This window comes from Trichogramma pretiosum, unplaced genomic scaffold (genome assembly GCF_000599845.2).
Source record: "Trichogramma pretiosum strain Unisexual culture from Peru unplaced genomic scaffold, Tpre_2.0 scaffold75, whole genome shotgun sequence".
Taxonomy (NCBI): Eukaryota; Metazoa; Arthropoda; class Insecta; order Hymenoptera; family Trichogrammatidae; genus Trichogramma; species Trichogramma pretiosum.
The window spans coordinates 176,365-191,704 of NW_019641613.1; the positions used below are offsets into that span (position 1 = coordinate 176,365).

General features: G+C 42.5%; 1 protein-coding gene across 1 annotated transcript; it reads left to right on the plus strand.

The window, feature by feature from the left end:
* Nucleotides 1–651: 651 nt before the first annotated feature.
* LOC106657730 lies at nt 652–4,825 on the plus strand. The gene has a single exon (XM_014379391.2). It carries the CDS (start codon nt 927–929, stop codon nt 4,758–4,760), a length of 3,834 nt encoding a protein of 1,277 aa, XP_014234877.1. The 5' UTR covers nt 652–926; the 3' UTR covers nt 4,761–4,825.
* Nucleotides 4,826–15,340: the final 10,515 nt, after the last annotated feature.

Genomic DNA, 15,340 nt, shown 5'->3' on the forward strand with positions numbered 1-15,340 from the left:
AAAGTGAGAGAGACCCCCGTGATCGGCCGCTATATGAAAATGCAAAAAAAATAAGTCGCCAAATTTGCAAAAGAAAGAGAAGCGAGACAAATAAAAGCAAATGCACCCTATGCGTGCGTATAGGTGCAGCATGTAATAGTGGTAGGTATGCAGCAATAGAAGTCGTGGCCAAAGGTACGGTTGGACAGGAAATTGGGCCGATCGCATCTCTCGGCTAGTCTTCTTCTTCTTCGCCCGCCTCGTTATATTATAATACGGACTCCCCGAACCCGGGCATTATCTCGGGTGTAAGTGTATTTTCGATTATGTATACATTAATGCTATAGCTGCGGCCCAAAGGGTGCAGGAATATCCGAGCCTCGATCGAGCGAGGCGTTTCTCGCGCTCTTCGATTGCCAATACACCGCGCCATTTTTTTCTCTTTATATTTTTCTGGTCATTGTTTTCATTTCTGTGTGTACACGGCTTCGATGCGTAAAATCTTCATCGGCGATCGAGCTGAGAAATCAGCTCTCGCTCTATTGTTAATTCGCGCTAATATTATTGATCGATCGTTATTACCTGTATAAAATTTTCAAACTAATTCAAAATTTTGCTCACCGACGTAAATTATTTACAAATTAAACGTAGCGCGTATCGTCGTTGGCAGTCGTCGGCTTTCTATTCTACTCTCCGAATGTAAACAGAGCGCGTAAGCTCGCACATTCACGTTACCAAAATATCGCCATAGTCTTCGATCGTCGATCGCAAGCGGTTGAATGAATATTTCGCGCGCACGCCCTCGTAAAGCGGGTGATGAATTTTTATAAAAACAACCTATCGACTATCCGAAAGTTGTAAACTTTCATAAAAATACATCGTCCGCCAGACACTGCAGCATCTGTATAATTCAAAGTAAAAAGATTCATTGAAATACTTATACAAGGATGGGTGACAACACTCCGCAAAGACAGGATCAGCCCGAGGCCGGAGAAGAAGGATCGCAAATTCCGCGTTTCGCGACGCAAGATCTTCTGCTGAGATGCCGGAGGTGCGGAGAGATCGCCCGGCGCACCGGACTGTTCCAGTGCCTGATCATCGACAGCTGCCGCGCGGTATTCCCCGAGAAAGAGTGCATGATCGCGCACATGAAGCTGTCCCACCCCGGAGCGTCGAGGCCTTGCAAGCCCGGACCCTCGACCATAGTCTGCGTCTCGGCCGGTTGCAAGCAAAAGTTCACGTGCGAGGCCGCCTATCTCGCGCACCTCGACTCGGTTCACGGCTTGCACAAGTTCTTCTGCGCCGGCTGCCACCTCATCATCCAGGCGGACAGGAGGTCCAAGGACCCCTACAAGCACAAGGTCAAGGGAAGCGGCAAAGGAAAATTCAGAAAGGCCGAAGACTTGACGAGAAGCGAAAAACGAAGGGCCAGCAAGCGGCTCGTTAAACATTTTGCTCCCAAGACTCTGTTCAAAAGCGAGGAGGAGACAGAGGACGACGACACCGACGAAGAAGAAGATGAAGAAGAAGAACAACAAAAGAAAGAGGATCCAGGTAAATCGAAAACAAAGAAAGTATTGGACTACGTGGGATTAACCAACCTTTTCGGAAAAATGCGGAGAAAACGAACCCACAGTTCCTCGGGACCGGACAGTACAAGCTCGAGTAAAAATGCGCTCGATATAATTCCGCCAGACAATCAGTCGCCGCTCAAAGATACCATGAGTACGATTCCGGTAGGCGGTTACCGTGCCGCGGAATTTCTCATTCAGAATCAAGACAAATTGGCTCCACCGCAGAAACCTCCTGTAACGAGCCCGGCTGGGCCAACGACGGGTCTATCCGCCGCAGAATTGATCAATCGAGCTCAGAGCCAAGCGCTCAAAGTCACACCCACCAAAAGCTCGCCAGCTCGTTCGTCGCGGTCCACTCCGGGTAAAGCCGATCAAGCTCGAAGTATACCGATGGTTCTCACGCCTACTCAGAGTCCGGTTTCTCATCGAGCTGCTGCCGCATCGGCGGAGCCGAATCGTCCGGCTGAAAATCCACCGATGCTACTTACGCCGACTCAGAGTCCGGTTATTCTGCGGCGAGCTGCTGCTGCGGCGGCGGAACCGAGTCGTCCGGCTCCAGAGCCACCGGTCGGACGCCCGGCATCGGCCGATATGCGCCCGCTGGAAGCTTACCCACACCCTGGCTCGATCACGTACGTACTGATCGAAGATGACTTGTTTCCCCTGAGCCCGAGGTCGAGCGCATACTACGGTCTCGACACGAGGAGCGGACATACACCGGCCGATAAGAGCGGGGCAGTTCAGAGGTATGCCGAGTCAAAACGTCGGGCGCAACTCGGTGAGTCCAGGCTCAGAGACTTATTACTTGGGGTCGATAGTGCGGCTACTACTACTGGCCGGCGTTCGGTAATTAAAACTCCTAGCCCGGCTCAAGGCCAAGCAGTCAGACCCAAAATCAGCCCGGACTCCGCAATCGAAACAACTCCTCCGGTAGTCTCGTCCACTACGAGTCCGGAAATCGATAGCACTCCTGGAAATCAAGGTCTTCCGGCTCGAAGACGTGGATACCAACTATCAAGCCCGACGGGACTCACACCCGAGACAAGTCCGGAAATTACGCACAAGTCTTCGCTAGAAAATTTGATGAAAATGGTCGATAAGATACCACTACCCGGTCAGTCCGTACTCAAAAAAGTAAAATTGTCACCCGGTACGAGTCCGAACCTCAATCGTCGGCCTACTCTGCCACGGCCGCAACGTCGGGCTCAAGAGCCACGTCGAGCTCAAGAGCAAGCGTACGAGGATACTCCGGAATACAAGGAAGAACAACGTCGTAAAAATATGACTCCCGAAGAATTGAGGCAAGCTTTTCTCGAGAAGGTCGAAGTCGAAAAGCGCAAGCTGCAAGAAAACGCCGGCCGGAAAGCCAACATCTTCGATGTGTTCGGAGCCATTAAAAATGCCGCGAGTACTGTTCCAGGTGGAGAAAGTGTACTTCCAGCTTCTATATTGGAAGAGCATGTCTTGAAAGGGGGGTCGGATCACACTGGAACGTCTTCGGGCAGAAGCGAAGAAGAAGAGGAAAGATTTTTCATTGAACATTCACGAAAAAAATTTGATACGAGTATGAGTGGCGGAATTTCTGCGCCTCAATATAGCTCGAAATCCTCCAAGGAAGATGCACCGCCTGCGCGCAGAGATTCGCCCGCCAATCTTTGTGATTTTGTAGATATAACGCCAGCCATACGGAACCCTTATCAATTGCCCGACACTCCCGACGGTTCCGCCAAAGCTTCGTCCGATGAACATTCGAGCGGAGAGAGTCCAGCCGCTAGGCCACCAAGAAACAGGGGGCCAGAAATTCGAGAGCGCGTGAGTAGTTTACCGCCAAAAATGAGAGCGAATCCTGAAATTCTTAAAAAAATCGATGAGTTAATGGAAGAAAAAAAGCGTCTCTTAGAAGAGTTCAACAGGAGAGAAGATGCTCGAGATATTAGTCAAATGTTGCCTAGAAATGATTATAGGCCACCGGATTCGATGCCATTGGGTAAATATTACAATCCAAGGGACCCCAAAAATCCCAAATGGCCGGAATTTAAAATACCCATGTCTAAGCGCGAAAGACAATTAAGATCACTGGATGGAGATGAGCCGTCCCAGGAAGAAGAAGAACCAGCTCAAGATGAAAGTTTTGACGTTAGTATTATAGAATACGATCCGAAAACTTTAAAATATGCGCATTATAAAGACCATAGGCGTGCCGAATATCCCATCGACGACGAAGCAACGGTGGAAAAAAGAAAAGAGCATAAAAACAAAGTGTTCGGTGACGCGCTGAAAAAAGTCCTCAGAAAGGTCTCGAATATCAACATAAAACGAAACCAGGAAAAAGGGGTAAGCAAAATAGGACAACTATCGCCAAAAAGCCGCAAGGCGGTCATCGATTTGTCGCAAAACGTTTTTGTGCGAGAGGAAGACATCCAAGTGTCCGTGGAAAACTGCGAAAAAATGAAGCTCAAAAAGTTGGTGAAGCTAACAGTCCGTGACGTCTTGCACTTGTCTCGGCACAGCTTGGTTCTGCAGGCGAGCAACTACCCAAGAGGCGACAGCGAATGGGTGGACAATGTCTTTGATAACGGCGAGACTGCGACCGCTCGACGAGACGAACATCGCGAGAAGCCAAAAGGCTCGAAAAAAGAAAAGGCGCGAAAAGCATGTAGGCGATCGGCGTCCGAAAGTGCCGCAGCAGACTCGTCTCGCGGAGGCTTGGCGCAAGAGAACATACTTGGGGCTTCGGCTGGTGCCCGTCCACAAGAAATGAGACAAGAATCAAGTTGGGATATACCTTGGATCTCGGCTGGTGACCGTCCAAAATTACCGAGAGAACAATCAAGCTTGAATATACCTGGGACCTCGACAGGTGTCCGTCCAAAAGAACCGAGAGAACAATCAAGCTTGAAGAAGCCAATGGACAAACCTCGAGCTTCTTCAAGCACGGATGATAGTTCTGGAGAGTTACCGAAGAAACAGATGAAAATGCGACACGCGTCGGTACCATCCTCATTTCCACTTTATGAATCTTTCGAGGGGGAAAGATTCATCCCGTGCAAAAAGATTTTAATTCGAGATTCTAAAAGAGGACAAAAAGTCAAATATATGTTCCATGTGTATAAATCGGAAACCAACTTGAATGATAGCGAGTCGGATGATAGCAAAACTGACACCGCGGATGAGAACGGTCAAGATGAACCGAAGAAAAACGTTTGAAAAAGTACGAGGAATATTTTAGAATTGCATTGAACTATTTTTTGTATAATTTTACATTCTATGAATTAGAAATGACTACTTTTTAATATTATGTGAATAATATATTATATAGATAATAAGCTATTATTATTGATGTCGATAAACGAATAAATTTACATAAAATTATGTATGTAACATAACAATCAAAAATCTTGTGTTATTTTATACGTAAATTAAAAATTAAATCCTCCAATCTGAAAATCTTACGAAGATAAAATAAATCAAGCTCAGTCACGCGGCGAAGACATGTCTGGTGTACATTTTCTTGGAAAAGATACTTTTCCACCCCACACGGAGAAAACTTGCGGCTATCAACCGAGCTCGCACGAGATATTTTTATGGACACCAAGTCCCAAGGTAAGAAGGGGTAAAAAACAAGAAGGAGAAGAAGCCCGCCGCATCGCTCAGAGTAGGTACACGGACGCCTCGTCGACAGGTCGGTATTAATTAAAAGGCTCGATGGCAAAAAGCCGAGAGCATATTAATTATACTAACGCGTGCCTGACTCGCGAATCTCGAGCTTCTCCCGTCTTCTTCTGTTCTTTTCGCGATATATTCGTGTGCGCTTTATGCGGAGAAAATTTGTTGCGCGCGTGCCAAGCTCGGCGTGACGCGCGCGTATATATTAGCGATATTCATTATGATGTACCTCGTATGCAGTCGTCTTCATTACGCACTTTTTGCTGCTGCACAGCTCACTGATTTGAGCAGCCCGAGAGGGTGATGCTTATCGCGCACACAGCTATGTCTTTTATTGCGCCGTTACTGCGCGATATGTATATAGTGGGGTGTGCACCGCGCACGAGGATATACTATAAAAATGTACGTATCGTCGTATTCGCAGCATGAGCAGCAGCTCAGATTGTTTACTCGAGATTTGTGTAATTGGAAGTTTTGTTTAATGCGATAAGGATCTGATGTTTGCAGCTCCTTTTTAATCTGGCCACGCGATCGGTATACTCATGTAATATAGCGCGCGAGCGCGTGATTTTTGATTTATTTGACATTAGATCTATGCTGATGCTGCTTTCGAGGAGGGGATCTTAATTATACCCAATCGATATTGCATTATGTTTCCTTTATAAAAGTTTCTTTCTTTCATTCATTGGCCATTAAAATCGAACGTTTCCGGATGACGCCTATTTCGTGATGAATTTTCACTCTTTCGAAGACGACCTATTTTTTTGGAATTTCTAGAGTCACCTACTACCCAATCGATAAATCTGCTTAGTTCGACTGATTTTTCCTTTCATTCAATTTCACGAGCTGCGTGCTTATCGCACGGATAATTGAGTCTTTGCGCCGTGCGTGGCGTTGATACGCGATACGCCAACCATATAGAGGTAAAACACATGCAAGTGTGCGAATGCAGTTATGACTCGCAGCCGATCGAGCCTCGAGCTCTCGCGTGAGTGTGCGTGCATGTGCACGCAATAATTGTTCGACATAGGGTGTCGCGTTAAAAATCGACTCGCCGCTGCGCTACGCAATCTTATAAGGTGGAAATCAATTTTTTTCTCTTCCATCGACACACGTACAAGTACGTACGATAACTACGATTACGGAAGTTATTTTGTTTTGTTTTAAATATACGTTCTCGATTACGTCACATATCGCTTTACGCGCGAGGAAGCAACTTTTGTTATTGCTCCATTGGCGTATATCTGCTCGCGTCGTGCAGCGGCAAAGATACTATATACTATATACCGATCGTTGCGCGGCGCAGTGCCGGTGCAGCAGCAGGGCTCGAGCTCGAGCGCGCGGGAGTTATATCGTACGGCTCGTAGTAAGTTCGCGGAATGCAATTCAAGGTGTGCGCAGGCGAGCGAGCCATCATACGATACGTGTGTTTTTGCAGCGCGGCGCAGATTACGATACGAGGCTTACAACTCGTTTACTATAATAACCTGCCCCGTACTACTATCGCTGCTACTACGACTCGTGCCGTGTGTGGTCATATAGTACTACGTTATTATTATCCTTTTTTTACTCCTTACGATAGTAATTCGATTGCAGCTAGGCTGTGTGCAGCTGCTGCACTGCACTGCACGCACGCCGTATACGCTAATAGTAAATATTTTAAGAAGAATCGTCCGATATCAGCACTTTGCATGTCGGAGCTTCTATTTTCATATATAATGTACCGATCGAACGAGAGACGTCATGCGCGTGTGCAATAGCTGTGAAGTATAAGCGAAACTCGAGAAAGCGAAGTTTTGGACTGCAGCAGCAGCACGAGTTGTTCACCACCCGGTTTTATTATGTTTTTTTTTTCTTTTTTGCAACACACGCTCGAGACGACAGAATACACCTGCATTTTATAATTTGACAAAACTTCTTTCGCGGCGATTGCCCGTTGTGTTCTGCGTGCATATATAGGTCTCGGGCGAGCTTAATAAACCTCTAGCACGCGCGCGCGTCGATCTTACGTATATGTACGACAGAGAAAGAAAGAAGAAGGCGCGCGTTTACCGCGAATCGGCGCACATAGTCTCGTGAATTTAAAAGAGGGCCCTATTCGAATTACGAAGTTCGTTTTTTGTCTTCTGTGCTCTATATATAATATGTAGGTTCGCGCGCGCGCCGTTTTCTTTTACTTCGCTCGTCCGCGTGGGATCGGGTCCCCGAAGCTTGAAGTTTTTTAACATATATTAAAACGCACACACGAACTTACAAAACTTCGGCCGCTCGAAGTTTTCCGCTCGGATGGCTTCGGTCTCTTTCTCTTCTTCGCTTCGGACCGCGCAGCGCAAATTTTTACATGCGAGCTATTACTTATAGTTGCGCGAGTACCTGTGTGTCTGTGTGTGTAATATACATGTCGATTCGAGCCGGCGTTTTTGAGACTCCGCGACATCGAGGCTACCCCCGGGCGGACCGAGTAATACGAGAATTTCGGGCCACAGCAGCTCGACTGATCGTCCTGTCTCTCTTCGTCTCTTTCTATTCGACGATTTCGCGATACGAGAAGTTTGTGATGTAACTCGCCCTGCGAGAGGCGCGAAAAGCCGCAATCAAATCGATTGAAAGTCTATATATAGCGAGTGTATCATATACCTATGATGATCAACGAGGACGACATAGTGGCGGTACTCGGGGCATCTTGACAAGCGTCTCGAGTTTGACTCTTTTCGATGAAGAGCTGCTGCTGCTGCTGCAAAGTGTATTGTAATAATATGCTAGTCAAGTCACGAGACGAGCTACTATCGAATTTCCGGTAGCGAAGGTCCCTCAGCGATTGAATAATAATCGACGACAGCTCAATCGCCGCCTTTTAATATTACATTGTATTGTATTTACGAACGAAGATAAACGTCCGAGGCCCCCTGAGTCGAAGATATGCAGCGACGGTTGAGATGTTCCTAGGCCAATTTTTTTTTCTTCGCTTCAATTTTACTTAACTGGTCGCACGGGGTCGGACAGGGCGCATATAATATGGCACTGGGCCGAAGAGCAGCTCGAAGCTTGAATGAAGCGAACCATTTAAAAGGAATATGGCACTTTTAATTCTCGGTAGAGTAACGGTAAGTACCACCTACCCATTCGTACATAATATGTGGCAATACCTTTAAATCCATTGAACAGAAGCGGGGCTGTATGTGCTGCAGGTTCACCGATCTTTTCTCATTCTCTTCTTTACTTTTTTTTTATTTTGCTCCTCATTGGCGAGTCTTCTCTTTTCTTCGGTACACACACATATGATGTATGTACATGGGAGAGGAAAGATTCTCTTTCTCATCGCTCGTTTGCGTATGCATTAGACTGTCCGTTATTTCCCGAATTGCTCCAATCCTCGCTCTCACCCCTTGAAAGTTCATCATTTGGCTCACAATGAAAGAAAATCACTGTCCGACCGCGATTAATTAACTCTAGATAGTGCCACTCGCGTCAGCTTTTTTCCCATTTAAATAACATGGGAAAATTTAAAAAAAATGTAAATTGAAGTTTTAAACCACTTAAAATCGCTAAACCTTGGGTTTAGCGACGGTTTTCACTTCCTGGTACACCCATAATGAGTAACCAATACTTACGGGAACCCTCCGAAAAGAATTTTGGATTTTGCACACACGATATACTCAAAAAATGAAGAAAAACAGCATGTTGGCGTGGTTTTTCGATATTTTACAGCAAAACTAAGCATGAACGATCATTTTAAATATATTCACGTCAAAGTTGAGATCAAGACCTTTAATTTGAGGGTAATAAAACCTATTTACGTTCATTAGAACCAAAGTTACAGGCGTTTGAAGTTTCATTGAAAAATCAGGTATCGATTCTCGTCCGGCCGCCCAAACGCGCGACTCGCGGCTCGCTGTAATCGCAACTCGTACAAATGACCATGTAATTAAACTAGAAAAATAATTAAAAATATGATTTTTATGCGTTTTTTTCTCAGCTTTCACGTGGTGTAGTCGGATTTTTCGATAATTTTCATTTTCGTACGAAAAAATGGACTTGAACATTTATTTCCTATTTTTCCTAGTGAACGAGTAAATTATCGAAAAATCCGACTACACCACGTGAAAGCTGAGAAAAAAACGCATAAAAATCATATTTTTAATTATTTTTCTAGTTTAATTACATGGTCATTTGTACGAGTTGCGATTACAGCGAGCCGCGAGTCGCGCGTTTGGGCGGCCGGACGAGAATCGATACCTGATTTTTCAATGAAACTTCAAACGCCTGTAACTTTGGTTCTAATGAACGTAAATAGGTTTTATTACCCTCAAATTAAAGGTCTTGATCTCAACTTTGACGTGAATATATTTAAAATGATCGTTCATGCTTAGTTTTGCTGTAAAATATCGAAAAACCACGCCAACATGCTGTTTTTCTTCATTTTTTGAGTATATCGTGTGTGCAAAATCCAAAATTCTTTTCGGAGGGTTCCCGTAAGTATTGGTTACTTATTATGGGTGTACCAGGAAGTGAAAACCGTCGCTAAGCCCAAGGTTTAGCGATTTTAAGTGGTTTAAAACTTCAATTTACATTTTTTTTAAATTTTCCCATGTTATTTAAATGGGAAAAAAGCTGACGCGAGTGGCACTATCTAGAGTTAATTAATCGCGGTCGGACAGTGATTTTCTTTCATTGTGAGCCAAATGATGAACTTTCAAGGGGTGAGAGCGAGGATTGGAGCAATTCGGGAAATAACGGACAGTCTAGTATGCATGTATAGGAGAGATTTCCGCGTGTGTCTGGCCACGGCCTCGGGTCGCGGCCCATGCGGGGATGAATGAAGCTACGTAGTGCATATAATTTATAACCGCGACGGCCTCGATGACGATCGCGTTGGCCGAAACACATGCACGATTATACGTTGCGTTTAATACGCACTCACACGTATACGCGCACGCAATAAGACGGAATCCCACCCCCCGCGCGAGCCAAAGACTGAATAAGCTCTTGCCGCGCGCGCTTTAACGCAGCAGCAGTGCTGGTGTACTTTATAAGGCGCCGAATTGAATCGGCTTCCACGAATCGTCGCGACGGCCCTTCGGCATCTACGTATATCCATGAGTGCTGTGCTCGTGCAATATATATAGTAGTTCGAGGCTGGCGTTGCCGCTGCTGCTCTGCTCCATCCCATGCTCTTTCTCAGGGCGATCCGGTGAGTCGCGGACTGCACACGTCACTCGACACACGCTCGCTCTCGTCTTTTTTACGCGCAGCATTGTTTCTGCCTGCTCTTACTTTTTTCATTTTGATTTTATTTTTCGTCTTCGATTATATTATAATACATGTGATGATGCTCGCGTGTGCTGCCGCTGCTGCTGCTGTGCCGTTGCCGCTGCTGCGCGCGACCGACCGAATCGAATTTTGTTATTCGAAGTGTAATTCAATCTTCGGCAGGAGAGGCCGCTCTTTTTTTACTGCTCTTATTGAAGATCTTTCTCTCTCTTATATGTGTGTGTGTGTACTGCACTGTGGCAGTGTTTAGTACGTTAGAAGATGAAGTACCACTACGAGAGGTCCTCTTTAATTGAAGCTTAACCGAGTTTGCTTCCCATACGATGAAATACTGCTTCTTTTTTTCATTTTTACCTCGCCTCTGTGTGCTTCTCTATTTGCGCGTGTAACCTGCTCGCAACGAATCGAATTGAGTCCGCGCGCGAGGCAGTGCGTACGATTCTTAGTTCTGCGCTTTCATTAGAGACGGAGCAGAGCTTACGGAGCGCCTGACGCGACTGCAACTGTTGCTTCGCACAAGTATATAGATCAGCGGTTGTTTCTTCAGGTCCTTCTTCCTTTGATCGACCAATATGCCTTGTTTCGTCCTTCTCTCCTTTTCTTCTCTTTCTAAGTCTTCCTTGTTCCATGCGTTTCCCGACCTCAAACCGCCTCTGCCCGCCATCCGACCTAACCTCTTGCTTTTTTACTTTCTTTTCTCTTCGCTTTTCTTTCCACTTCTCAGACTTCCTTTCGTACTCTTTCTTTTCTATACTTTTCTGCTTTCTTTTTACCTTTCTATCCTAAGCTTCCTTTCTCTTTCTTCAAGATACTCTCTTAAAATTGCAAAAATATTTAGTATTTTCACGGAGCTGCACACACTCGGTGTTGCTCGCTCGGTGGCGCTACGTCTTGTCCATAAATAATCGTTATAATAGAGTCAATAAAAAATCGATCGGCTGGATATCGCTGCGGCAAAAATATTACTATTATCATCGAATGAGCACAATTTAGCAATTGAAATCGATAATGAACATTAATGGATCTATTAATACGCAGTACTGTACCAATAACTCATTATAATACGACTTGAATAAATTGAGACCGACGATTTAAGCACAAGTAATAAATTTTAGATCAACATTGCATACTTCCTTTACATCTATGAAATGTATACGCCTATACCAAACTGTTGATAAGACGAGGGGGTGAAATTTATTGACCGCAAGCGAAACAAGTCTTACATGGCAGACGTTTTGCTTCCTCGTAGAGGGAGCTCTGTGATAGGCTCGAAAACGAGATTTTGAACCAGACCTCGTAGGACAATTTGGTTTATATATTTGGAAACTACATTGAATTACCAACAAATGTCTGTATGTATGTGTGTGTGTGTGTGTTTTTTTTTTTTTTTTTTTTTTTTTTTTTTTTTTTTTTTTTTTTTTTTTTTTTTTTTTTTTTTTTTTTTTTTTTTTTTTTTTTTTTTTTTTTTTTTTTTTTTTTTTTTTTTTTTTTTTTTTTTTTTTTTTTTTTTTTTTTTTTTTTTTTTTTTTTTTTTTTTTTTTTTTTTTTTTTTTTTTTTTTTTTTTTTTTTTTTTTTTTTTTTTTTTTTTTTTTTTTTTTTTTTTTTTTTTTTTTTTTTTTTTTTTTTTTTTTTTTTTTTTTTTTTTTTTTTTTTTTTTTTTTTTTTTTTTTTTTTTTTTTTTTTTTTTTTTTTTTTTTTTTTTTTTTTTTTTTTTTTTTTTTTTTTTTTTTTTTTTTTTTTTTTTTTTTTTTTTTTTTTTTTTTTTTTTTTTTTTTTTTTTTTTTTTTTTTTTTTTTTTTTTTTTTTTTTTTTTTTTTTTTTTTTTTTTTTTTTTTTTTTTTTTTTTTTTTTTTTTTTTTTTTTTTTTTTTTTTTTTTTTTTTTTTTTTTTTTTTTTTTTTTTTTTTTTTTTTTTTTTTTTTTTTTTTTTTTTTTTTTTTTTTTTTTTTTTTTTTTTTTTTTTTTTTTTTTTTTTTTTTTTTTTTTTTTTTTTTTTTTTTTTTTTTTTTTTTTTTTTTTTTTTTTTTTTTTTTTTTTTTTTTTTTTTTTTTTTTTTTTTTTTTTTTTTTTTTTTTTTTTTTTTTTTTTTTTTTTTTTTTTTTTTTTTTTTCTACTCCACCCCATTCGGACACTCACCGGTATCCGCCGTTAGGCATTGCTTCGGTGAGGCCGGGGTTAGTTGAGCATTTCTGCTACTCCTGTTAGTCGTTGTTTTCCATACATCCCCCATCCGTCGCATAGTGATATGCGACGATTAGGGGTTCAGGGACTCATCTTTATCTTCTTGGTGAACCTCCGATCCCGCACGCTGCCATCGTCGATTGTCGTATCCCCTTTTTCAGAGCCGTCTGCGTGGTCACGCATTGCTGGCATCTCCTCCTGAGTTGGGCCTCTCTTCTTAGAACTCGCTGTCAAGTGCCATCTCGTGAGTGTGGTTCTCGCTTCTGCAGCCGATGGCAAGTCCGCCGCTTTGCTCTGTCGGCTACATCTTGTGAGTGTGGTTCTCGCTTTCCGGCGCTATCCTTGTGTGTCTCCGTGAGTTTTTGAACTCCTCCTTTTCTGTTGTCGTCTTGTGAGTGTGGTTCACGCTTCAGGCGCCATCTGTGCTCCAGCAGAGCCTTGGCTCTCACATCCGGCGCCCTTCTTGTGAGTGTGGTTCTCGCTTTCCGGCGCTACCCTGTGAGTGCTCCTCCTTTTTCTGTTGTCGTCTTGTGAGTGTGGTTCACGCTTCAGGCGCCATCTGTGCTCCAGCAGAGCCTTGGCTCTCACATCCGGCGCCCTCTTGTGTGTGTGGTTCTCGCTTCCGACTTCATCATGGGAGTGGTGTGCTCCATCTATTGCCAGCCTTGTGAGTCCNTTAATTGTTCTCTCTCTACGTTTAATAATAAATAGATCTACAAAAAATTCGATTATTTATTAACGTAACATAATTAACTTTGAACATCTACATGTTTGATCATAAAGGAAGAGGCGCGAAATACAATTAAACGATTAAACGAACTTACTTGTAAGTGAAGTTCTATCGTGATTGTATAAGCGCCTCTTCCGAAATGATCAAACATGTAGTACCCCCGCTTCTGCCGATGTCGCCACAATATTCAAAGTATAAAACAAAAGTTAGGCCCCTTGGCCGCACGTTGGCGCTCTCGCGCTGGTGTCCGTCTACCGGCCCTTCTTTCGTCATTTATTTGAAGTATCGTCGTAACATAATTTAATACTCATAGGGTTTCAATTGAAAATGGGAGAATTAGGGTGGGATTGATCATTTCAGAAGAGGCGCTTATACAATCACGATAGAACTTCACTTACAAGTAAGTTCGTTTAATCGTTTAATTGTATTTCGCGCCTCTTCCTTTATGATCAAACATGTAGATGTTCAAAGTTAATTATGTTACGTTAATAAATAATCGAATTTTTTGTAGATCTATTTATTATTAAACGTAAAGAGAGAACAATTAAGTGACATTTATTTTTTAAACTGTCATTACAGATTGATACATTTTGATTTTTATTTAATTACAGCTTTGGCAAATGATTCTCTTTGATCTTTTAGTTTTAAGTTATAGAATTTGGCAAATACTTCCGAATTTTTTGACCAACCTGCCGTCTGGCGCAAAGTGTCAATATCGACACCGTTTCGGTTTGCTGTCGATGTCGATGCGTGACGTGTGGAGTGTGCACTAAAAATATTAGTGTCAATTCCACTGTTATGGAGCGATTCTTTGACCCAACGTCCCAATGTCTGCGACGTTACGGCGCGGTATGGTTGTTTTAAAGATATAAAAAGTTGGAGTATTTCCAAGCGAATATTTTTTGTTTGATTAAGATAGCAGCATAGAGTTGAAGCTGCACAAATCTTTTTATTTTTCTTAAAATAGGGCAAAACAAGGACTGGCTGAGTCCGTCCTGGAGCTGACGTTTTGATCTGTTCTGGAATTTTTATTTCTATTCCTGATTTTTTGTATTTTATGTTCTTCACATTTATTTTTGAAAAAGTTTGCATTCTGTGGCCCGTGGTCAAAGCTAGTAGTGTTATTAGCTTTATCGCCAATTGCTTGATAGATAATTCTTCATTTTTTGGCAATGATGAAAAATAGTCCAAAACTATCTTGGGGTCCCATGTTGAATTGTATTTCGGTCTTGGCGGTCTTAGTTTTGATACGCCTTTAAAAAATCGTTTGATGTTGTCATCCTCGCCTAGTTCTGATCCAATAAGCAACGCAATTGCAGACCGGTGACAATTTAAAGAACTATATGCCGCTCCTTCGTTGTATAAGTCGTTCAAATGTTTTAAAACATGGCTAATCGACTTTTCGAATGGGTCTTGATTATTGCTTAAACAGTACCTCCACCATTTCTTGAAGCATGTGTTGTACTGTTTGAGCGATGAGCTGCATAGCGAGGACAATGAGACTTCTATACATTCTTCTGGGACTCCTCGATTACTTAGAGCTTTGGCGATAAGATCGCGGCCACCAGGGTAGTTTTGCTCCATACCAGGTCTGTTTTGTTGCTGCAAAAAATAATACCATTTTTAGCCTCAAATTCAAATGTTTCTGATCTTATAAGGCTTGTAAATAAAGGATACCATGGTTGTGATGGCCATTTAGGTACAACCATGATTCCTTTGGCTTGCTCATTTTTTATTTTTTGTAAGGTTTTTAAAATGACTGAACATGGTGGGAAGGCATAGAAATAGAATGAATCCCAACGAACTGTAAATGCGTCGATTGCTATCGAGTTTGGATCTCTTTTCCATGAGATATACTTTTCACATTTCGAGTTTTTTCTACTCGCAAATAAGTCTATCTCTGGACTTCCAAAGATCTGGCAAATTTTTGTAAAAATCG